Genomic DNA, 24017 nt, shown 5'->3' on the forward strand with positions numbered 1-24017 from the left:
GCGCAGAGGGGGGAGGCCGGGAGAGGAGCTGCCGGGTGCCCCTCGGGAATGCGGGGAATGCACCGCCCCCGTGGCCCTTTGCTCCCGCTGCAGAGCCCAGTTAATAAGTGAACGCTGGGACCCGCAGGAGGAGCTCGCCGGTGCCCGAGGCCAGCGCAGACCCAGTTGCCCCTGGGCGTGGGGTGCTGGGTGGCTTCGCCCGTCCCCTGGGTGGCTGGGCTGCTGCTGGCGCCCGGGCGGAGGGCAGCACCCGGCCTGGCGACTGGGCTCGGCAGCGGTGCCCGTCCCCCCGCCCGGCACAGGGAGGGGCGATTCCTTCTGCCCGCTGTGCCCCACAGGTGCTGGGTGGGTGCGGCCTGGCCTGCGGGCTTGGCACCGTGGGCTGCACGCAGCCGGGGCGGTGCCTGGAGTCCCAGGGCCAGGTTAATGGCTAACCGCCCTGGGGGCTCGGGCAAAGGTCACCACGGCTCGGCCTGGCCCCGTCCCCTCCCCCGGCTGCCATGCCCTGTGCCACTCGGGAGCCGGCAGCCTAGGCGAGGGGCAGCATGAAGGGGGGCTGCTGGAGGAGCCCTCGCTCCCGGAGCCCCGTGTGCGCTGCCTACTCCCTGCTGAGCACCCCACCCTGGGGCCTGAGCTGCTGCTTCGCCCTGCAGGTGAGAGGCGCCCGGGGCGGGGGATGCGGGAGCAGCCGGCCCCTGGGAGCATCGCGGGCAGGGAGCAGGCCCCAGGGTGTGACGCCCAGAGCAGCGGGGAAAGCGCAGAGGGGCAAGGAACCAGGCGCGGCCAGAGGCGGCTCCGGAGCCGGTTCTCTGCCCGGGTGGGGGGCAGGGGGAGCTGGCAGGAGGGGATAGACCCTGCCTGGCGCTTCCTGCAGCCCAGCGGGGCGGGAGCCAGCACGCAGCCTCCCCTCCGGCACCGCAGGGCACAGCCCCTCCCTGCCGCCCCAGCCTGGCATGAGCTCGCCCTGGCTCCGTGACACGTGGTTCCCCCCCGATTCACTGAAGCCTCCTGCAGCCAGGCACCTGCCCCTTTCCCAGGAACCCCGGTGTGCTCTGGGGCTGGGCCCCTCGGCCCCATTTTGTGGGGGAAACTGAGGCACAGGTGGGGCTCAGATTTTCACTCATGGTGGGTCTGGCCCCACATAAGGAGCTGTGGGTCATCCCAGGAGGGCTGCGACCCGGCGCCCTGACTTGCTGGCTGCTGGAGCTCCAAGCCTGGCTCTTGGACAGGGTCTGGCTCGGCCTCTTTCTCCCAAAGGCTGAACGTGGATCTGTCGCAGCTGATGGAGGGTTCGAGGGCCCAGGACACACGAGGACTGAGGGGCACTGGCAGAACGCAGGGGGAGCCCAAGGCTGGGCTGGCAGGGGCTGTGGGTGGGGAGTGAGGGGCACTGGCAGGGCTGGGGGGGGGCAAGGCTGGGCTAGCAGGGGCTGCAGCTGGGGAGGAAGGGGCCCGGCAGGGCTGGGCTGGAATGGGCTGCAGGGTGGGAGTGAGAGGCACTGGCAGGGGCTGTGGGTGAGGAGTGGGGGGGCCCTAGCAGGGATGGGGGGCAGGGCTGACCTGGCAGGGGCGGTGGGTGAGGAGCGGGGGGCACTAGCAGGGATGGGGGGGCAGGGCTGGGCAGGCGGGGCGGTGGGTGAGGAGTGGGGGGCACTAGCAGGGATGGGGGGCAGGGCTGACCTGGCAGGGGCGGTGGGTGAGGAGCGGGGGGCACTAGCAGGGCTGGGGGGGCAGGGCTGACCTGGCAGGGGCTGCGGGTGGGAGTGAGGGGCCCCGGCAGGACTGGGGGGCAGGGCTGGGCAGGCAGGGGCTGCGGGTGGGAAGTGGGGGGCACTAGCAGGGCAGGCAGGGGCTGCGGGTGGGAGTGAGGGGCCCCGGCAGGACTGGGGAGCCCAAGGCTGGGCTGGGGGGGCAGGGCTGGGCAGGCAGGGGCTGTGGGGTGGGAGTGAGGGGCCCCGGCAGGACTGGGGGGCCCAAGGCTGGGCTGGGGGGGCAGGGCTGAGCAGGCAGGGGCTGTGGGGTGGGAGTGAGGGGCCCCGGCAGGACTGGGGGGGCAGGGCTGGGCAGGCAGGGGCTGTGGGGTGGGAGTGAGGGGCCCCGGCAGGACTGGGGGGCAGGGCTGGGCAGGCAGGGGCTGTGGGGTGGGAGTGAGGGGCCCCGGCAGCACTGGGGGGCCCAAGGCTGGGCTGGGGGGGCAGGGCTGGGCAGGCAGGGGCTGTGGGGTGGGAGTGAGGGGCCCCGGCAGGACTGGGGGGGCAGGGCTGACCTGGCAGGGGCGGCGGGTGGGAAGTGGGGGGCACTAGCAGGGCAGGCAGTGGCTGTGGGGTGGGAGTGAGGGGCCCCGGCAGGACTGGGGGGGCAGGGCTGTGTGACACGCCATGCTGGGCAGTGAGAGCCAGTGGCTGCTGGAACCCCCCGGGCCTTGCTCTCCTCAGCACCTCGCCGTCCAGGCCTCTCTCATCTGCATCTACCACCTGCTGCTGCTCCCAGGCCTGCTGGGGGGAGAGCGGAGCCGGCCCTGGAGCGAGCTGCTGGCCCGAAGCCTCTTTGCCTGCGGGGTCTCCACGGGGCTGCAGACCAGCCTGGGCAGCAGGTGAGCCAAGCGCCCGGGCGCTCCGCGGGCTTGGGGCCAGCCTCCCCCTGCACCCGGCGCCTGGGAAAAGGGGGGCAGGGGCCTGGCCCCCGGACACTGGCAGCAGCATCTGGACCGAGGGGGTTTCCCTCCGAGCTCCCCTCCCCGTGTCTGCGCCCTGCTGCGCTGGGGCACCCGCTGTCAGCCGCAGGGAGGTGACGTGTCGGTGAATCGAACAGCCGAGTAACCGCGTGGATTCTTAGCGGTCCCTCCACTAGTCTGTGGTCCCCGGGGGGGGGCTGGCAGCCCCTGTGCTCCGGCCCCTCCCGGGGAGCCCCCCACACTCTGCACTGCTGCCTCCATACCAGAGAGAGCAGCGCGGGGCCAGGCGGGCGCTGGTCCGCGAGGGGAGCCTGTGTAAACACCAGCTCCCCACACAGACCGGCCGCCTGTCGCCCCACGCTGCTGCCTCTGTGTCAGGGGGTGGCAGGCAGGGCTGGCCTTGCCATGAGGTAAACTGAGGCGGCCGCCTCAGGTGCCAGAGTGGCGGGGGGAGGGCGCCCTGGGACCCAGAGTGTAGACAATTGTGTCTGTGCTCTCCGCGGTCCCATGAGAGGCGAACAGGACGAGGCAGAATCGAGACCTTTCCAAGTTCTGGCCCAAGCGAGGGGCGAGGGGGCATCACTTGAGCTCCCCGCCTCAGGTGCCAAAATGTCGTGGGCCGGCCCTGGTGGCACAGCCCCTGTCCGGCGTGGGGCTGAGCTCCTGGACCTGGCGGGAGCCAGGACTGAGCCGGGCTGCCTGCCTCCCAGCTCCTAATACACTTGACATGCAGAGCCGCAGCGGGGCTAACCCGAACCCAGACCCGGTGCGAGCCAGGACTGAGCCGGGCTGCTGGCCTGCCTGCCTGCTGACACACTGGCTGGGGGGGGATGGGTGTCGTCTGTGGCATTAACCCACCTGCTCCTGCCTGTCGGTTACTCGACTCCACTGTCACATCCCTAGTCGGCCGCCCCTCTCCACTGAGCTGGCTTTCCTGTGCCTGGCAGGTTGCCCTTGGTCCAAGCACCGTCCTTTGAGTTCCTGATCCCCGCCATGGTGCTGAGCCGCCACACGCCCCCGACGGGCAGGAACGGTGAGCACAGCCCCCCCCGGCCCGGCCCACGAGGGTGTGGGGGAGTGGGGCTGGGCCAGGCCTGGGGGGATGAGAGGTGCGGGGGCCTGGCCTGGGGATGAGGGATGTGGGGTCCAGCCTGGGGGAAGGAGGGGTACGGGAGCCAGGTCTGGTCCGGTGGCAGGGGATCAAACAAACTCTTCTCTCCTGGGTAACCTGGCCAGAGCCCCTCACCAGCTCATCGCGCCTCTAGCCCAGGGACACGCGGTGCTGTGGGTCTGCTGGAGACTCTCCCACCGGCCCAGGATGCTGCCCTGCTGGTCCATTCCCCCCCCCCCCCCCCCCACTAGTACTGCCAGCTGGGCTTGTCCCCAGGCTACTGGCCCCAAGATGTCGCTGTGGCCCTGGCCGGCCCAGCGGCGCGGGAAGGAGAAGCATGACAGATGGCTGAGGCGAGGCTGGGGGCTAGGGTTGCCAGATGGTTTCACCAAAAATACCAAACCCCCGCCCCCCCCCAAAAAACGCCTGGAAAAAATTCTGTTGAGCAAATAAAAAAAGCAGTTGCAACCCCCTTAATTCCCAGGCCTCTCCCCCCTACCGCCACCCCAGGCAGCGTGAGCTGCACTGTATGTCCCAAGCGGCCTCCCGTCGGGCACCCAAGCCGGGCCTCGGGGAAACTAGAAAATACTGGGCATTTTAGATGTCTGGTATTTTCTGAATTCATTTTACCAGACGGAAGGTCAAATACTGGACTGCCCGGGTCAGTCCCGGACACCTGGCCACCCTCCTGGGGGCGTGGTCCCTGCTCTCCCCTCTGCTCAGTGCCACAGCCCCAGCGGCGTCTCCCCCCGCTGCTCCCGGGCTGGCAGCAGTGCAGGGCGTGTCTCAGCGGTGGGGCCGGAGTTCCAGCTCGTGGCACCACGTGGCCCTAGCTGGGATGTCACAGACCTGCTGATGTGCCGCCCTGCCCCAGCCTGGCAGCGCGAGGAGTCCGGCATCTCTGCTTCTGCCCCAGCACGGGGCTTTCGTGGCTGACCCAAACCCAGCCGAAAGCAGCCCCCCGTAAGGGCCAAAGCTCCGTCCAGGGCAGGCTCCTGGTTTCCCAGCGCTTCCGAGGGCGGACAGAACCGGGCAGTTATCCAGTGAGTCCTGTCTGCGCTTCTGGCAGGCAGCGGCAAGGGACCCCCAGAGCGGTGACCCTGGCCAGCGTGGCTAAGAGCCAGTGGTGGACCTGTCCTCCAGGAACGTCTCCAGTGCGTTTGGAACCCAGTTCTACTTTTGGCCTGGCAGAGCCACGGGGTGGGGTGGGGGGGCTGGGTGAAGAAGCCCTTCCTTTGGGTGCTTTTAAACCGGCTGCCTGTTGATTTAATTGGCTGACCCCTGGTTCTAGTGTTCTGTGAAGGGGTAAATAGCACTCCCTGGTTTGCTGGCTCCACCCCAGCCCCGGCTCTGTAGCGCGTTGCATGCCCCTTAGCTAGCTTGGAGAGTCCTTGTCTTTTTACTGTCTCTTGCATGGAAGCTCCTCCGTCCCCTTGATCCTGTCTTGGATGGGTTGGACCCAACAAATGCTGCGGGGGTGAGACAAGCAGGCCCCCTCTGACACCACGACATCTGTGCTCCCCTTCTCCCAACCTTTCCCAGCTCCGCTTGACTCGTTGGGGAGGGGCGGTGTCCAGGCCGGCAGGCAGGACTCGGGGGGTTATACAGCGGCAATAGGACACTGTATCACTTTCCTAATGGCTCCTGAGCCCTTTGTGCCCTGAGCGGTTCTCACAGAGTCGCCCATGGGGTCTCTGCCGGGAGTGGGAAGCGCTAATCTCGGCCCGATCCGATGACGGTTCCCAATACGCGTTCCTTTGCACTCAGCAATTGTGACGTGCTCCCAGGCGCCCGCGTTGTGGCTGCAGGCAGCTCTGAGTAACTTTGTATTGGCCGCAGCCGTCCGGTCTACCTTGGCGTCCCGATCTGTGGTCGGTAGGTCGACCCGCGCTGGCCCCAGCACACACCCTTGCGGTTCCTGCTCTCCGTTCCGAAAACTCACCCCTCGTTCCTGCCCGGGGCCCTGGCTTTTCCCCAGGTACGGATCCATGCGAGGCCCTGCCCGCCTTCTTAGCCCATGCAGCTTCCTTTGCTGCAGAGCCCGGGGCAGGGACAGTCTCCGAGGTCTCCAAACCTCCAGGTACTTGGTGGCCTTGGGTTCGCCTGGGCACAGCTTTGTCGTCCCTCCAACAGTCGCAAGAGCCCGGCGAGGCCAGACTTCCCTTTGCAAACGCCACGTTGCCTGTCTGAGAGTCTGAGAGTCTGTTCCTCGCTATGGTTTCTCCCAGTCCGCCTGCGTCGGGCTACCGGCCTGTGGCTGCCGGGCTCACCTCTGGAGCCCTCTTTAGTAATGGGGGTGATGCAGGCTGAGGCTGCGTGCGGGGACAGGCTCCCACCGCAGCGGGTAGTGCCGCAGTGTCGTGGCTGAGCTCTGTCGGAAGCCTGGGGAGCCCGGGGGCCTGGCGACCTATTGCTAACACCCCCTGGCACACTGAGGGGGGGCACAGGCCTTCACATTTTGTTTCCTGAAAAGGGCAACTCTGCGGTGGGATCTGGCCCACGCCTCCAGCGAAGAGCGAGGGAGGGGATCCCCCCGCCGTGCGTCTCGAATGCTGGGCTTCACTGTGGTCCTCCGCCGCCAGCGCCTGCTGCACTTCACACCCCCTCTGCTGGCTTGTGTCTCCAATTCTCTCCCGCCCAGCCTCGTCCTATCGCTAGCTGGATGGGGCCTGGCCTCGTGCCCTCCCTAGGAGCCGGCGGCCAGCCCGCGGGCCCCGAGCAGCCTTCGCTACGCTGCACGGTCGCTGGGGGGGTCTTTGGACCCTCTGACAACTTGCCTGATCTGAGGCCTGCCGTCGCTCTCCTGGAGTCTGGCCGTAGCCCCCGCGCCGCGCAGGCGCTTTACCCTGTGACTGCGCCTCTGCACGTCCACCCAAGTGCCCTCGTTTGGGGCCGCTCCTGTTTGGCAAGTGAGAGGTTACTGGGTTGGGATTTTTGGCATCTCCCCCCCCCCCCCCGCCGCAAGGATGGTACATTCCGTGATGCTCGCTTGCTAGTACCAAGCGGTCCAGCTAGAGTCACGTCCTGGACGGGACCCCATGGGCCAGCTTGGACCACATCAGGAACTGCCTCTCCCCGGGCGGGTTCCGGGGCCGGCTGCTCCAAGAAGCAGACACTTCTGCCCCGTGCGCCACGCCCGGAGGGGACAGGCTCCCAGTTCACGTGGGGGATCCCCCATTGTTACTTGTGCTTTCTGCTTCGGTGGCCTCTGTCTCCCCGGGCATTTCTCAGAGGCTGTCAGCAGCCTGGTCGGGTGGTCGGCAGCTCGGCCCCACTGCAGGGCTGTTCCAGTGTGGGATTTCTGAGCCCTGAGAGCCTTAGAACATAAGAACAGCCGTACTGGGTCAGACCAAAGGTCCATCTAGCCCAGTAGCCTGTCTGCCGACAGTGGCCAGCACCAGGTGCCCCGGAGGGGGTGGACTGAAGACAATGACCAAGCGATTTGTCTCCTGCCATCTCTCTCCAGCCTCTGACAAACAGAGGCCAAGGACACCATTTTATCCCCTGGCTAATAGCCTTTTATGGACCTAACCTCCATGAAATTATCTAGCGTCTCTTTAAATTCTATTATAGTCCTAGCCTTCACAGCCTCCTCTGGCAAGGAGTTCCACAGGTTGACAACACACTGTGTGAAGAAGAACTTTCTTTTAAACCTGCTACCCATTAATTTCATTTGGTGTCCTCTAATTCATCTATTATGGGAACTAATAAATAACTTTTCTTTGTTCGCCCTCTCCACACCACTCATGATTTTATAGACCTCTATCATATCCCCCCTCAGTCTCCTCTTTTCCAAACTGAAAAGTCCCAGTTGCTTTAACCTCTCCTCATATGGGACCCGTTCCAAACCCCTAATCATTTTAGTTGCCCTTTTCTGAACCCTTTCCAAGGCCAAAATATCTTTTTTGAGGTGAGGAGACCACATCTGTACACAGTATTCAAGATGTGGGCGTACCATAGTTTTATCCAGGGGCAGTAAGATATTCTGGGTCTTATTTTCTATCCCTTTCTTAATAATTCCTAGCATCCTATTTGCCTTTTTGACCGCCGCTGCGCTCTGTGTGGAAGTTTTCAGAGAACTGTCCACGATAACTCCAAGATCTTTCCTGATTTGTCGTAGCCAGATTAGCCCCCATCACACTGTCCGTATTGTTGGGGTTATTTTTTCCAACGTGCATTACTTTAGCCTAGGAAACAGTCTGATTCTTCTAAGATTGTGACCACATTCAGCGCTATGCTCCCTAACGTACAGGGCCGCTCCCCTGCCAGCGGCCTGCCCCTGTGTCGCGCACCCCTGGATTATCCTGCGTCCGGCGCGTTCTCTGACACCCCTCCTGTCGCAGTCCCCCTGCCACGCCGGGCCCTCTGGTCTGGCCTGCTGGGCTACAGGCTGTGGGACAGATGGGGAGGGGGAGATGGGACTGGCCTCGTCTCCCTCGCTGGGCGTGCAGGCTCTTCTCGCGCGTGGTGCTGAACCGGGGCTCTGCGACGTGGGACGGGCCCCAGCAGCTCCCGCACGGACGTCACCAGCTGCAGCCTCTGCTCTGGGCTCCGGAGTCCTGCCTCTCAGAACCACCGCCAAGAGATGCCTTCACCTGCACCCCCCGCCCGTGGTGTAAAAGCCCCTCGCTGCCCGTTGGAACTGGCCGTGCCAGCAGCAGCCTGCCTCCGTTTGGGTCCCTCCCGCAGAGGCGCCTCCTTCCCCAAGTCCCCCCGTTCCTAATGCCCCAGCCTTTCCTCCCCGCCCTGGCTCGGCCGGGCCCTGCCATGGAGGTCCTGGCCTTCGCTCTCAGTCATGTCTGATAACCACTCCCCGTCCTGTCACCCGGCTCCTCCCAGGAACGGGCCCCCTCCCCTGCCAGGCGCCTCCGCCCCAAGGGCGCCCACTCAGGTCTGCCCGTCCTTCCCTTCCAGGAACAGAGGGGCCTGTGGGGTGTGCCGAGCAAGACTGCCTGGCCCCGGGCAGCTGGAGTCAGTCCCTCCGAGAGGTGGGTGCCCTGCAGAGCAGGCAGAGTGGGGCTGGGGGGTCAGCGCAGGGGATGCGGCAGTGGGATGCAGGGTGCACGGGAGTGTGTGTAGGGATGGGATGCAGGATGTATGGGCGCGAGGGGGTGCCAGGCAGTTAGGGAATGTGGGGGGTTGGGATGTGTGAGTGCATGCAGGTGTGTGTATAGGGGTGGGATGTGGGGGGTGCATGCTCTGGGTGCGTGGGGTGGGATGCAAGGATGCATGTGTGTGTATATGGGTGTGATGTGGGGGTGCATGGTGTGTGTGTGTGTGTGTGTGTAGGAATGGCATACAGGGTGCATAGGATGTCCGTGTAGTGGGGGGACGTATGGGTTTAGGGGTGGGCCATGGGGTGTGTGTAGGGGTGGGATGCAGGAGTGCATGGGTGTGGGATGTGGAGGTGTAGGGGTGGGCTGTGCGGGTGTGGGAGTGTAGGAGTGGGCTGCGGGGGGTGTTTAGAGGTGGGATGTGGGAGTGCATGGGTGTGGGGATGTAGGGGTATGGGGTGGGCTGTGTGGGTGTGGGGTGTGGGAATGTAGGAGTGGGCTGCGGGGGGTGTTTAGAGGTGGGATGCGGGAGTGCATGGCTGTGGGGATGTAGGGGTATGGGGTGGGCTGTGCGGGTGTGGGGTGTGGGAGTGTAGGAGTGGGCTGCGGGGGGTGTTTAGAGGTGGGATGCGGGAGTGCATGGGTGTGGGGATGTAGGGGTATGGGGTGGGCTGTGCGGGTGTGGGGTGTGGGAGTGTAGGAGTGGGCTGCGGGGGGGTGTTTAGAGGTGGGATGCGGGAGTGCATGGGTGTGGGGATGTAGGGGTATGGGGTGGGGTGGGCTGTGCGGGTGTGGGGTGTAGGAGTGGGCTGCGGGGGGTGTGTAGAGGTGGGATGCGGGAGTGCATGGGTGTGGGGATGTAGGGGTATAGGGGTGGGCTGTGCGGGTGTGGGGTGTGGGAGTGTAGGAGTGGGCTGCGGGGGGTGTTTAGAGGTGGGATGTGGGAGTGCATGGGTGTGGGGATGTAGGGGTATGGGGTGGGCTGTGTGGGTGTGGGGTGTGGGAATGTAGGAGTGGGCTGCGGGGGGTGTTTAGAGGTGGGATGCGGGAGTGCATGGCTGTGGGGATGTAGGGGTATGGGGTGGGCTGTGCGGGTGTGGGGTGTGGGAGTGTAGGAGTGGGCTGCGGGGGGTGTTTAGAGGTGGGATGCGGGAGTGCATGGGTGTGGGGATGTAGGGGTATGGGGTGGGCTGTGCGGGTGTGGGGTGTGGGAGTGTAGGAGTGGGCTGCGGGGGGGTGTTTAGAGGTGGGATGCGGGAGTGCATGGGTGTGGGGATGTAGGGGTATGGGGTGGGGTGGGCTGTGCGGGTGTGGGGTGTAGGAGTGGGCTGCGGGGGGTGTTTAGAGGTGGGATGCGGGAGTGCATGGGTGTGGGGATGTAGGGGTATGGGGGTGGGCTGTGCGGGTGTGGGGTGTGGGAGTGTAGGAGTGGGCTGCGGGGGGTGTTTAGAGGTGGGATGCGGGAGTGCATGGGTGTGGGGATGTAGGGGTATGGGGGTGGGCTGTGCGGGTGTGGGGTGTGGGAGTGTAGGAGTGGGCTGCGGGGGGTGTTTAGAGGTGGGATGCGGGAGTGCATGGGTGTGGGGATGTAGGGGTATGGGGGTGGGCTGTGTGGGTGTGGGGTGTGGGAGTGTAGGAGTGGGCTGCGGGGGGTGTTTAGAGGTGGGATGCGGGAGTGCATGGGTGTGGGGATGTAGGGGTATAGGGGTGGGCTGTGCGGGTGTGGGGTGTGGGAGTGTAGGAGTGGGCTGCGGGAGGTGTTTAGAGGTGGGATGCGGGAGTGCATGGGTGTGGGGACGTAGGGGTATAGGGGTGGGCTGTGCGGGTGTGGGGTGTGGGAGTGTAGGAGTGGGCTGCGGGGGGTGTTTAGAGGTGGGATGCGGGAGTGCATGGGTGTGGGGACGTAGGGGTATAGGGGTGGGCTGTGCGGGTGTGGGGTGTGGGAGTGTAGGAGTGGGCTGCGGGGGGTGTTTAGAGGTGGGATGCGGGAGTGCATGGGTGTGGGGATGTAGGGGTATAGGGGTGGGCTGTGCGGGTGTGGGAGTGTAGGAGTGGGCTGCGGGGGGTGTTTAGAGGTGGGATGCGGGAGTGCATGGGTGTGGGGATGTAGGGGTATAGGGGTGGGCTGTGCGGGTGTGGGGTGTGGGAGTGTAGGAGTGGGCTGCGGGGGGTGTTTAGAGGTGGGATGTGGGAGTGCATGGCTGTGGGGATGTAGGGGTGTAGTGCTGGGCTGTGGGAGGCACACGTGGAGGTGGGGGGTTTGCAGATGTCAGGTTCTAGGAGCAGATGAACCCAATGGCCGGCTGAGTTGCTGTGGGTGGCCTAGCTGCCACCCTCCCCATCTCATCTCTTGTTCTCCGCAGGTCTCTGGCGCCGTGCTGGTCTCGGGGCTGGTGCAGCTGGCACTGGGGGTGTCTGGCACAGGCGGCTGGATAGCCCAGCGCTGTGGGCCCATGGTCCTAGCTCCCAGCCTCTCCATCATTGGGCTGTCTGCCTACAAAGAGGCAGCCCGCTTCTGCTCGGCCAGCTGGGGGGTCGCCCTGCTGTACGTGAGTCTGGGGCCCTGCAGCGGGGGGACTTGGGGAGCTGTCTGGTTGCACCCACATGGGGCTCTGGCTCTGGTTCTCCCAGTGGGGGGGGCACGGTGGAGAATGGTGCCAGGGGAACTGCCCGCTACTGCATTCCCTTCACCAGACACTAATGGTGAGCTCCCTGGCTCCTGGCTCTCCCAGCAGGGGGAGCTGGGGGAATGGCACGTGCACATGGGGGAAGGAACTGCTCTCTCCCAGCAGGAGGCGCTGGGGGGCTGCCCCGGGGCTCCCTGCCCTGCCTTAGACGTGCCGTGACCCGGCTCCATCTCTCCTAGGCTCGTGGTCCTCGCGGTGCTCTTCTCCCAGCACTTGAGTTCCTGCCGCCTGCCCCTTTGCACATGGACCCGGGCCCAGGGCGTCTCCGTGGAGACGAGCATCCCTGCCTTGCGCATGTTCTCGGTACGAGGCCCCGTGCGGCCCGCGGCGCGTCACTCCCCTGGCTGGGCACCGCCCCCTCGAGCATGGCGCAGAGCCAGAGCCAGGGGCCGTGGGTCAGGCCGTAGCACAGGGCTGGACAAAGGCCCCGTAATGCGTGTGGAGGGGGCTTGTAAGGGGCTTGTGCTGGGCCCCGGGCTCAGCAGAGCTCCAGCCTGTGCCGGGAAGGGCTGGCAGCGGGAAGGCGAACGATCCAGGCCTGGGAGCGTAGAGACGAGAGGCTCCGGGTGTCTAAGGGGGGTGAGAAGGGTCTGCCCTGTCCCGCGGAGCCGGAGCCGGAGCCGGAGCCGCCGGAGGAGACTGGCAGGTGGGAGCGCAGGAAGAAACGGGTTTCACTCAGGGCACGTCTGCCCCACGGGACAAGGTCGCATTGAGCTACACAACTTCAGCTGCGGTCACCCTGTAGCTGGAGTCGAAGTCCCTGGCCTCGGCCTTTGGTGCTGGCCCTGCTGCAGGAAGCCAAGGGGAGGGCGCTCGCCCTTTGACTTCCCTCGCTCCTCGTGGGAGCAGGACTGCCAGCATCGAGCGGCGCGCCCCTCTCCCTTCGGACGAGCGGTCTGCGCTAGCCCCGCTCAGTGGGACCCTGGAAGGTCCATCGTCTCTGTAGCGCGGCCGCCCCCGGGTGTAATTAGCCTGTGGATTGCATGGGCACAGGGAGTCCTGGTTCGCAAGGGGCTGGACGAGCACGGGACATTCTGGCCAGGCTGTCCCCCTCCAGGCCAGGGCGTGAGCGGCTCTGACCTGCCTGAGGCCAGGGCCTGGGGAGCTGCAAGGGGGAAGAGCACCAGAAATGCTACAGTTCTAGACAGCGCCCTGGGAGGGGAGATGGCCAGGGCTGGGTGTACTGAGCCGGGGGAGAGGAGACTCAGCGGGGGGACACGGAGAAGAGACAGGGCTGTTCTCATTAGCTTCTGATGACTGGCCAGGAAGCAAAGGGCTTAATGTGCAGCAAGGATGGTTTAGGCTGGACCAAAGGTGAAAGTAGCCAGTGCGGCGCCCTGGCTGGGGGTGGGGATTGCGATAGGACAGTACCTGTAAGAAATGTAAATTACTTTCACCCTGGGCTGGACATTAGGAAAACCGTCCCGCCCGTCAGGGGGTGACACATTGGGATAAACTACCTGGGGCTGTGGAGTCGCCATCGCTGGGGATATTGACGAGCAGCTTGGACACACGCCTGTCGGGGACGGTCCAGACGGGGCTGGGCCCTGCTGTGGGGTCGGGGACGGGACTCGATGACTCCCGGGGTCCCTGCCAGTCCTTTGATTCTAGGATTAGCCCCCACCTGCCGCTGCAGCGTCTGGTGCTGCACTCTGCCCCTGGCAGGGTCAGCCCAGCTCCCCCACCTCCTGTCCAGCAGGGCCAGCCTCCCAGTCGCCTCCCTGGCCAGACCGCCCATCAGGTACTGGGTACTACGGCGCCCTCCCCACAAGCTGATCCAAGCTCCCGGGGGGGGGGGCTCTAGGCCCCGGGGAGCAGCCTGGGCCTGGCTGGCCAGGTGGCTCCTAGCTTGCGGCTGGCTCGCGGGTGGGGGGCCCAGGCCTGGGCTGAGCGAGGGGTTCAGGGCTTGCTCAGCTTCCTTTGCTGCCCCTGCAGGTGCTGCTGCCGCTTTGCGTTGCCTGGATTGTCTGGGGGATCCTGAGCCACCTTCGCGTCCGGGGGCTCCTGTTGGGCCCTGCCACGGGGCAGCTGCCGGCCGCCAACGGCACCTTCCACAGCCCCTGGCTCCAAGTCCCCTACCCAGGTAGGACGAGAGCAGGGCCGGCGATGCCCATCCCCCTTTGCCCCAGCTGCCAGTGACGGTCCCTGCTTCCCTCCCCTCCAGGTGAGCGGGGGTGGCCGACCTTCAGCTCGCGGGCCCTGGGCGTGGGCGTGGCCATGGGCCTCACCTCCAGCATGAACTCCGTGGGCTGCTACCTGCTGTGCCCGCAAGCGCTGCAGGCCCCGGCCCTTCCCCGGCACGCCTGCAACCGCGGGCTCTGCATGGAAGGGCTGGGCAGCCTCCTTTCCGGGGCGCTGGGGGGCGTGAGCGGCCTGGCCTCCAGCGTCCCCAACGCCTGCACCAACAGCCTCACCCAGGTACGGCGGGCGGGGCGGGGCGGGGCGGGGCTGTGGGCGAGCCAGGCAGACCCTGCGCTGCGGGGCAGGGTCTGGCCAGCTCCTGGGGCAGCAGGGAAAGGGGCTGGCATGAGCACAGGGCCATTCTGTGGGTCGTTCTGCCACCTCCATGCAGGTGGGTCTGTACGTGGGGCTGGCGTGTGCCTCCGCCGGGGGCATCCCACAGCTCCGCTCATGCCAGAGAGGGCTCAGCTGGCACCTTGCTGCGCTGCGGGCAGAGGGCAGGAGAGGGGAATGCAGCACATGGTGGACGGTCTCTGCCTGCCCGGGGGTGGCGCGTGGCATGAAGGGAAACCCTTCCACTGAGGCGGCGAGCAGGCTGGCCGGGGCAGGCAGGGCGGGAAGTCAGGGGAGCTCAGAGAACTGGGGGAGGGCGAAGGTCCCGCTGGGACCAGCCGCCCTGCAGCTGGGGCCGTGGTTTGGGATAGCCCCATGGCAGCCCAGGGAGCGACAGACGCCAGGACTCACCAGCTGGGGTGCCCGGCAGGCCAGGGTGCACAGAGGCGCTGGGGGCAGAAATGGGCAGGGTGCTCCTGGACTCCCCCAGCCCCACCAGCCCCCCGCTTCCCTTCTCTTTGCGCCAGGCCGGGTCGCGCCACTCCGTGCAAGTGGGTGCGCTGGCATGCGTGCTGCTGGGCATGTCCCCCCGGCTGGCCGAGCTCCTCACCGCCATCCCCCTGGCGGTTCACGGTGAGTGTCCCAGCGCCGGGAGACCCTCCCTCGGCCGAGTGCGGGGGCTACACGCGGGGGCCCCGCTGGCATCGGTGGCCAAACTCCCACTGGAGTCAGGACTGCAGCTGAGCGCCCTTGGGAGCCGGGCCCTGTGGCCCACGGGGCCCGGCTGGCGCTGCTGCCGGCACTGACCCCGACTGTCTGGGACGGCCGGGCCCAGCCGGTCAAGAGCCGCATTCACAGGGCAGGGGAGCGCGGCGCCCGCTCCCGCCGACCAGGGCCTGACAGAGCCCCGCGGGAAGTGCTGCATGAGGGGGCTGAGCTGGCGGACGCGTGGCAGCCCAGTGCCCTGGCTGGGTGGGCGGCTGCTGGCAGGGCAGCCCCTGAGAGAGGCTGGGCGCGCTCCAGAGATGACCAGCAGCAGAGGGGCCTGGCAGCAGGGACCTGGGGGGCGGGGGCTCAGGAGCAAAGCAGTAGCAGGCCCGTGTGGCTCGCCTGGGATTTGCACACTGGCCCCCCTTGTGCCACGGCCCCCGTCTGACCCCCTTGTGCCGCAGGCGGGGTGCTCTGCGTGACCTACACCGTCGCTGTCGGCGCCGGCGTCTCCTATTTCCAGTTCGCCAGCATCGACTCGGGCAGGAACATCTTCATCGTCGGCTTCACCATGTTCATGGCGCTGCTGGTGCCGCGGTGGCTCGGCGCCGCCCCTGGCCACGTGGCCACAGGTGCCGTACCAGCTGCCTTCTCTGGGGGTGGGGGCTGCCGACCCCAGGAACCGCGTCCCTTCTCGTGTGCCCCAGGACACCGCCTCGGGGCCACCCCGCCACGCGGGCGCCGGTCCCAGCCGCTGGCAGCTCCCACCCTGGGCCCTGCAGCTGGGCGCCCGACCTGCCATGCTTCTGGGATGAGCCTCCCCGCGTGCCCTGGGCTGGCATGTCTCCGTCTGCCGGGCGCCTGGCGCAGGCCACTGCTGCTCCTGGTGGGGTGACGCTGCCGTTGTTCCCCTAGGTTGGCTCAGCCTGGACCTTTTCCTCCTCTCGGTGCTGACGGTTCCTGTCTTTCTAACCAGCCTCTTGTCCTTCTTCTTGGAGAACACGGTCTCAGGTGAGGGGACGCCCCGGCCCGCCCAGCGCCTGGCCCCCTCGAGAAATCAGGGGTTTCAGGGTAACCGTGGAACTGCCTGAAATCCAAGGGGCTCCGTGGTTTCACGCGCTGCGGGCTCTACTGCTGGCCCCGCTCCCCCGGGAACCAGCGTGGCACCTGCGGCGGGCTGGGCCTGCCACGGACGGGCTGTACTGGGCGCCCAGCTGGGGTCACCCCTGCCTGTCGTGGGCGTGTGGGGCTGGAGTAGCCCTCTGCCAGGGTGGGTGGGGAGCTGCTCCAGCCCCTCCCGGTTCAGCCCCACCGGTAAGTCTCACCTGGTACGGTCGAGGGTTGCTTTTTGCTGCCCAGGGGCCTGCGCTGGGGGTCCCTGGTGGGTACGGTAAAGCCAGTGCCCTGCCCCTCTGCAGCACCTTCCCTGGCTGGGTGGCCCGGGGCTAGGGAGGCGGTAGCACTGTGCGTGTTTGCAGTGGGGGCTGACTGGCTCTTCCAGCTGCCCGGGGGGTTCTCTGACCCGTCCCTTCTTGCTTCCAGGCACTCTGGAGGAGCGAGGGCTGCTCCGGGAGCTGGCAGCGCGGAAAGCGGGCGCAGGAGAGGGGTGCCGGAGCGAAGCCAGCCAGGTCTACGGGCTTCCCCCAGCCCTGAGCAAGCTGCTCCCTCCCGCCAGGTGTAAGGCCTTTCCCCTCTGCTTCCTCTGCCCGGGCCCGGAGGGCGAGAGCCGCGTGCTGGACGAGGGGGCAGGCCCGCCGGGGGAGGCCACTGGCCTCCTGCTGAAACCCAGCGCCCCGGGGGAGGAGACAGCTGGGAGCCGCCGCGGGGACAGTGCTGTGTGATGGAGCGAGGGCGGGGCTGGATTCACACCTGCAGCCCCAGGCACAGCATCTTCAGCGCCCCCGCCCACGGCTGGCCTGCGAGCTTCCCGAGGAGATGGAACGAAAAGAAGCAAAGGCAGCCTCCCCGGCATGCCGGAGCCCTGGGCCAGCCTGGGATTGTACCTCTCCCCACAGCGAGCAGGGCCCTGCCGGGCACAGGGAGGAGGTAGCGGGGCGGCCGAGGCTGGAAAGGGCTGGCACGCTCCCAGCACCGGCAGCAGGCGCCTGCCCGGCCCCCACTCCCAGCACCCCTCCTGCGGGCTGACTTGGACTTGCACCCTGCTCCAGCCCTGCATGCTGGGCAGCCAGCAGCCCCGCCAGGAGCCCACCACCCAGGGCAGCGCTGCGGATTCACTGCTCACTGCCACGCCCGTTTCACCGCAGGGCCCCTCGAACAGCAGCACCCCGGCCACGTGCTCCGGTGCCGCCTGGCAGCATGCCCGGGCCAGAGCCCTGCTCGGCGGGTGGCGCTGGGCATCCCTCCGTAGCAGGGCGCGAGGGACGTGGGCTCCGCCGTTGCTTTGTCCCCAGCACGGACCTTGCTCTGCCCCAGCCGGGGCCCTATAAAAAGGTGCAGCCACCTCTGGGTGCTTGGCCTCCTTTCCAGCCGTCCGCTCCGTGTGAGTGTGTAGGAGAGGGGGCCGGGCTCCTCCCAGCTGCCTCGCAGAGAGCGGGGGCCCCGTGGTGCTGGAGCCCGGGCACAGCTCTGCTCTGGCCTGGGGCTGAGATGGGCGGCGGGCTCCCGGCTCGGCTGCTTCCACCTGGCAGGCCTTGTCCCTTGGATCGCACTGGCGGGGGCTGTCTTAGAGAGAACGGCTCACGCAGAGCCGGCCTGGCAGGTCTGCTCCTGCCTCCTAAGGTTCCTGGCCGCCCGGCCGCCTCCGACCCGCAGCCAGCGTGCGCCCTGGTGCGAAGGCGAGCGCGGCTGGGACCCGCCGGGCAGGGCAGAATGCCCTTGCACTTGCCGTAGCTGTTGGGGGTGGGAACAGGGCAGTGGCAGGTCCTACCTGGGCTGTCTGCTAGCTCCTTGGCTTAATAGCCCCCCCGGCTGCAGCTGCCCCCAGGAGTCCAGTGGGCACATCAGGGCTAGCCTCAGGCTCCTGCCCCAGCCAGCGTGAGTCTTGACAGGTGCCCTGCGCGGGCCCCCTTGGTTCCATGGGCACCAGCCCTTTGGGGGCTCCAGTCCCTGCTTTTCCCCACCCCTCCCTGGCCAGGCGAGGGGACTGCCACAGGGCGCTGCGGGGGGATTGAAACCCAGCCTCTCTGCACCTCTCCTCGGACAGCGGCCTTGGCCCCAGTGTCTAACCCCGCTGCGGACAATGGTAGTGCCCTGGCAGGGTGCCACCACTCCCGCTGGGCCCAGCGCCGGGGCGGCTCCCTGGGGCAGCGGGGGAGTTGCTTGGGCGTGGAGCCAAGGGGAGAGCAGCCCCCGCCTGCCCAGAGGCTGGCAATATGTGAAGCGGGAGGTGTTTGTAAAAGCTCTGCTCTAGCTGTGCCGTGGGGGCCGGTCCCTGGGCTGGGCTGTGCCGGAACCGGCCTGGAGGGTCCCAGCGAGTTCTGGGCCCTCTGGATGTGTGGTGGGAGCTGTTTGCAGGGCTACCCAGTGGCAAGGGGGGAGCGGGAGCGGCCCCTGCACCCTTCTCGCTATTCCTGCCAAGCCACAGAGAGTCAGCCCCTGGCCAGCCCACTCGCACGGTGGCGGGTCACCACTGCCGGTGCAGCACGGCCTTGGGGCGGGGGCTGCAGTGTAACCGGCCCGGGGCCAGATTTCTGGGGCACCCCGCAGCACTGCTGTGACAGCCGGGCCTCCAAACGTGCCCAGCTCCACGCACACCTGTGGAGAGTGGGTGAAAGTTCACACAGTGTCACCCAAATCACAGACGGGGAAAGGTGCAAAGAGCGAAGTAGCCCAAGCAACAGGGCCGTCTGAGAGCGTTCTAGGTCCGTGTTGAGATCAGGCGCCACACACAGGAACAGCATGAGACTGAAAAGCCAGGAACCAAAAGGACCATTGTGATGGACCGGGCCGGGTCTGGACACAGCTGAGGGCGTCCGCTCAGGGCGAATTGCTCAAATTTACGGCTCCTTACAGCCCCCAGACTGGAGACCTTCCCAAACAGGCCACACACCAGTCCCACAGAGCGCTTCAGCTGCCTGCCTGAAGCCTCACAAGCAAAACCCCTCCGACACCCCAGCAATATCCGTGCCCCAGATGGCCCCGGGCCTCATACACCGGTGGGGGGTCTTAGAACCCAATCCCACCTACCCCGAACAAGTCCTGTCCGGTTCCAAGAAACCAGCCACAGATCCCTGGTCAATTTCCCCTCTGGACCTTACCCACAAATCACGCTGAGCCAATCCTTTAGCATCTAACAACTAAAGGTGTATTACTACAATAAAGAAAAGCAGGAGAGTGAGGTTGCTAAAGTATCATACATTACATGCAGCGGCGGATTTAGGGCAGGGCACGCGGGGCGGCTGCCCCAGGCCCCGTGCTTCCCGAGGCCCCGCGCATGCGCCGTGTCAAAGGGGGGGCCCTGCGAAATTTTGCTGCCCGGCGCCCTGCGGCACTCTCATCCGCCCCTGATTACATGCATCGAATCTCCCAGTTCTCGATGCAGGCTCTAGCATAGATGTTATAGCTGCTGGCTTAGAAGTCCTTGTTGCGCATCCTAGGTTAGGATGGGTCCACAGTTCTTCTGGCTCTTCGATCCCTGCACTGCTGCCTCTGGGATGAAGGGCTGAGTTGAGAACCAAGATGGAATCAGCCACATGGCATCTTTATACCTCCTTCCTGGCCTCTTCTTGGCTGCAGCAGGTCACCTGGCCAGCGTCCTTATCCCTGTGTTCCCTGCTGGTAGCCCTTAGGTATCAGGCCTCATTCTTGAGGTGTGTCCTTGGCCCATTGAGAGCCATTGTCCCACAGGGCCTCGCTAATTAGCATGTCCATAGGCCGGGCTCTGCCCAATGCTCAACCACATGCAGGGAAATATTCAGTATCCATACAAAGTACAGGCTTATAATTGCACCCACAGACATTATACAATCACATGACTAGCGTACATAGGATTAGCAGACAGTAACCTTTATTCAACACCCCACATGGCCCCCTTTTATAACATTTTTGGGGCCAACACCCCCACCTATGGGTGCAGCAGCGATCTGGCTGCTCCCCTCAAATTCAGTAATGTGACACCCCCAACGCAAAATTGATGCAGGAGGTGATGCTAGTAACATCACTGAGGGCATCACAGGCCTCCCCATGTTTTGGCTCTGTGTCATCACGTATTCTAAGCCAATGTTAGAAACAACAGTACAGAGCTGGATCAGTGTATGAGAACCCAGTGTGCCTAAAATAGGTTTCATTACTGCAAGGTCTGTCATAGCGACAACCACATCCCTGCATTGTCTTAGAACCCCAAGGTAAAACTTGGTGAAAACCACGGCTACTTGGATCTGCTTTTGCAGCATGATCCCTAAGTGAGTCAGGTGATTTTGCTCCGAGCTGAAGAAAATAGTGAATTTATCCAGGCCAGCTCTGGCAACTCTCTGAACAACAATTAACATTGTGCGAATGCAGGTATTCTCATCCCAAATAGTGCAGGCATCTTTGCACTTAGCCACGAAAACAAAATGGTGGCATGCCTCAGTTTCCCTTTTCACACAGCACCTTCTGGCCGGACCCTTCTTTGTCCTGTAAGAAGTTCCAAGACCAGTTACAAGCGTTAACCATGAAATAGCAACATCACAATGTCCCCTTACATACCGTCTGTTGTTTGGTACGTGTCCGGACAGATTACATGGTATTTCCGTAAGATCATGCACATTGTATACCCTTACAATTCTCTGCAACAATAATACATTGGTTACAAGAATTAACATCAGTAACAAGAACAATCCTATCTCAGGTGTATATTGACATTCTCCATCCTGCCCCTTCTCTGGCCCCACACCATTGCAGTTTTGGCCCTTCAGGTTTAAACTGCAAATCTTCTTGGCCAAAGCAAGTCCTGCCCCTCCCCCTTGTCCTCTGGGCTCCAGGCCTGAAACCTCTGGCCTGACCAAGACAAAGGGCTGGCTGGGCGTGACTCCCTGGCTCACAATGGCCCTGGAATTCTCCCCCTTCCCCCACTCAGTGGGGTAACAGCAGTAAGCTGTAGACTCCTAAGTCTCTCCTCTGTCCCTCTCTAACCTCTGTTTCCACATAGAACCAGCTATCCACTTCCCTGATTGATTATGAGCGTCCACCGTGTCCAGAGATGGGAGCGTAACTGCCATCTCCTGCATCTTAGAGAGAGTGACCACACAGCTGTTCTGCTCTGCATACTTGGCTACACAGCCCTTCTCCTGAATCTGAGACACTAACTTCCCACTCTCCTCCTTCGCCTGGGAACAATCCTGTCCCACACACACTGACTTCCCAGCAAGCTGGTCACACACAGTTACTCGGTTATCAGACTGCTCCAATTCTCTGGCTGTTCCTGCCTCATCTGGAACAACCCTCAGTCCCTCTGAGACCTCTTTACAAAACAGAGACCGTGGGGAGGAAAATCAGCCACGGGGCGCATTTCACCAGCATGTCAGCCCCCCACTATCTCCTGTGGCCCCATCATCCTGATCCAGAGAGCTGTCCTGAGCCACCCCCAGATGCCACATCGCCATCTCTCCTGGCTCCAGGGGAATCCCAAACACCGCCTGGGGCATGAGCCCCTCCGCCCCACTTTATTTCTTCTCTTTGCCATCCCTCTCCTTGAGCTCTCTGGCATGTAAGAGTTGGGCTTAGCCAGCCAAGGTTTGTAAGTTGCTAAAAGCAATGCCTTATAGACTCATAGACTTTAAGGTCAGAAGGGACCATTATGATCATCTAGTCTGACCCCCTGCACAGTGCAGGCCACAGAATCTCACCCACCCCTCCCAGAATAATCCTCTCACCTATGTCTCAGATATTGAAGGCCCCAAGATACAGAGAATCCTCCAGCTGTGATCTGTGCCCCATGCTACAGAGGAAGGCAAAAAACCTCCAGGGTCTCTGCCAATCTACCCTGGAGGAAAATTCCTTCCCGACCCCAAATATGGCGATCAGCTAAACCCTGAGCATGTGGGCAAGACTCACCAGCCAGACACCCAGAAAGTTCTCTATAGTAACTCCATTGACCTATTTCCCACTGATAATGAATGGTCAATTAGTTACCAAGATCATGTTCTCAAACCATCCCCTTATCATAGAACTGGAAGAGACATCAGAAGGTCATCAAGTCCAGCCCCCTGCTCTAGGCAGGACCAATCCCAACTAAATCAACCCGGCCAGGGCTTTGTCAAGCCGGGACTTAAACACCTCTAGGGATGGAGACTCCACTACTTCCCTAGGGAACCCATCCCAGTGCTTCCCCACCCTCCTAGTGAAATAGTTTTTCCTAATATCCAACCTGGACCTCTCCCACCATAACTTGAGCCCATTGCTCCTTGTTCTGCATCTGTCACTACTGAGAACAGCCTCTCTCCAGCCTCTTTGGAACCTCCCTTCAGGAAGTTGCAGGCTGCTATCAAATCCCCCCTCACTCTTCGCTTCTGCAGACAAAACAGACCCAAGTCCCTCAGCCTCTCCTCATAAGTCATGCGCTCCAGCCCCCTAATCATTTTGGTTGCCCTCCGCTGGACCCTCTCCAATGCGTCCACATCCTTTTTGTAGTGGGGGGCCCAGAACTGGACACAATACTCCAGATGTGGCCTCACCAAAGCCGAATAAAGGGGAATAATGACATCTCTGGATCTGCTGGCCATGCTCCTCTTAATGCATCCTAATATGCCATTAGCCTTCTTGGCTACAAGGACACACTGTGGACTCATATCCAGCTTCTCATCCCCTGTAACCCCCAGGTCCTTTTCTACAGAACTACTACTTAGCTGGTTGGTCCCCAGCCTGTAACAATGCTTGGGATTCTTCTGTCCCAAGTGCAGGACTCTACACTTGTCCTTGTTGAACCTCATCAGATTTCTTGTGGCCCAATCCTCCAATTTGTCTAAGTCACTCTGGACCCTATCTCTGCCCTTAAGCGTATCTACCTCTCCCCCCAGCTTAGTGTCATCCGCAAACTTGCTGAGGGTGCAATCCATCCCCTCATCCAGGTCATTAATAAAGATATTGAACAAAACCGGTCCTAGAACTGAACCTTGGGGCACTCCGCTAGAAACCGACCGCCATCCTGACATCGAGCCATTGATCACTACCAGCTGGGTCCGTCCTTCTAGTCATCTTTCTATCCATCTTACCGTCCATTTATCCAATCCACATTCCCTCAGCTTGCTGGCAAGAATATTGTGGGAGACCGTATCAAAAGCCTTGCTAAAGTCAAGGTATATAACATCCACTGACTTCCCCTTGTCCACCGAGCCAGTTACCTCATCATAGAAGCTAATCAGATTGGTCAGGTACGACTTTCCCTTTGTGAATCCATGCTGACTATTCCTAAACACTTTCCTCTCATCCAAGTGCCTCAAAATGGATTCCTTAAGGATCCCTTCCATGGTTTTTCCAGCAACCGAGGTAAGACTGGAAAGTAAGACTGGTAAGCCTATAGTTCCCTGGATCGTCCTTCTTCCCTTTTTTAAAGATGGGCACTACATTTGCCTTTTTCCAATCATCCGGGATTTCTCCTGATCTCCACGACTTTTCAAAGATTATAGCCAAAGGCTCCTCAATGACATTTGCCACCTCCCTCAGTACCCTCGGGTGCACTAAGTCCGGACCCATGGATTTATGTACGTTTAGCTTTTCTAAATAGTTCCTAACCTGTTCTTTACCCACCACGGGCTGTCCATCTTCATCCCATCTTGTGTCACTTAGCGCAAAAGTCCAGGAGCCGACCTTGTCTGTGAATACAGAGGCAAAGAAAGCATTGAGTGCTTCAGCTTTCCCCACATCCTCTGTCACTAGGTTACCTCCTTCATCCATTAGGGGCTGCACACCCTCTCTGATCACCTTCTTTTTAACATGCCTGTAGAAACCTTTCTTGTTATCCTTCACATCCTTAGCCAGTCGCAATTCCATTTGCGCTTTCGCCTTCCTGATAACCCCCCGGCATTCTCGAGCTAGACCTTTAAACTCCTCCCTGGTCATTTGTCTAAGTTTCCACTCTTTGTAAGCTTCCTTTTTGTGCTTAAGTTCACCAAGGATTTCCCCTGTAAGCCAGTCCGGTCTCCTACCATGTTTGACTCTCTTGCTACGCGTCGGGATGGTTTCTTTCTGTGCCTTCAATAAGGCTTCTTTAAAATACTGCCAGCTGTCCTGGACTCCTTTCCCCTTCATGTTAGCATCCCAGGGGATTCTGCCCATCAGATCTCGGAGGGAGTCAAAATCTGCTTTTCTGAAGTCCAAGGTGTGTATTTTGC

The 24017-nt window shown here is 63.1% G+C and overlaps 1 protein-coding gene across 3 annotated transcripts; it reads left to right on the top strand.

The window, feature by feature from the left end:
• The first annotated feature begins 173 nt into the window (after positions 1-173).
• On the top strand, positions 174-17208 carry LOC112544615 (solute carrier family 23 member 3). Of its 3 annotated transcripts, XM_075932942.1 has the most exons (12): positions 175-653; positions 2436-2593; positions 3622-3707; positions 8700-8773; positions 11203-11384; positions 11706-11829; positions 13462-13609; positions 13691-13944; positions 14568-14673; positions 15213-15380; positions 15664-15759; positions 16291-17208. In XM_075932942.1, exons 1-12 carry the CDS (start codon positions 546-548, stop codon positions 16587-16589), a joined length of 1803 nt encoding a protein of 600 aa, XP_075789057.1. In that variant the 5' UTR covers positions 175-545; the 3' UTR covers positions 16590-17208. The 3 variants fall into 3 exon arrangements, with proteins under 3 accessions (XP_075789059.1, XP_075789057.1, XP_075789058.1); XM_075932944.1 differs by lacking the exon at positions 15213-15380 and having other exon boundaries at positions 174-653; XM_075932943.1 differs by lacking the exon at positions 3622-3707 and having other exon boundaries at positions 2491-2593.
• Positions 17209-24017: the final 6809 nt, after the last annotated feature.

This window comes from Pelodiscus sinensis, chromosome 7 (genome assembly GCF_049634645.1).
Source record: "Pelodiscus sinensis isolate JC-2024 chromosome 7, ASM4963464v1, whole genome shotgun sequence".
Lineage (NCBI taxonomy): Eukaryota > Metazoa > Chordata > Testudines > Trionychidae > Pelodiscus > Pelodiscus sinensis.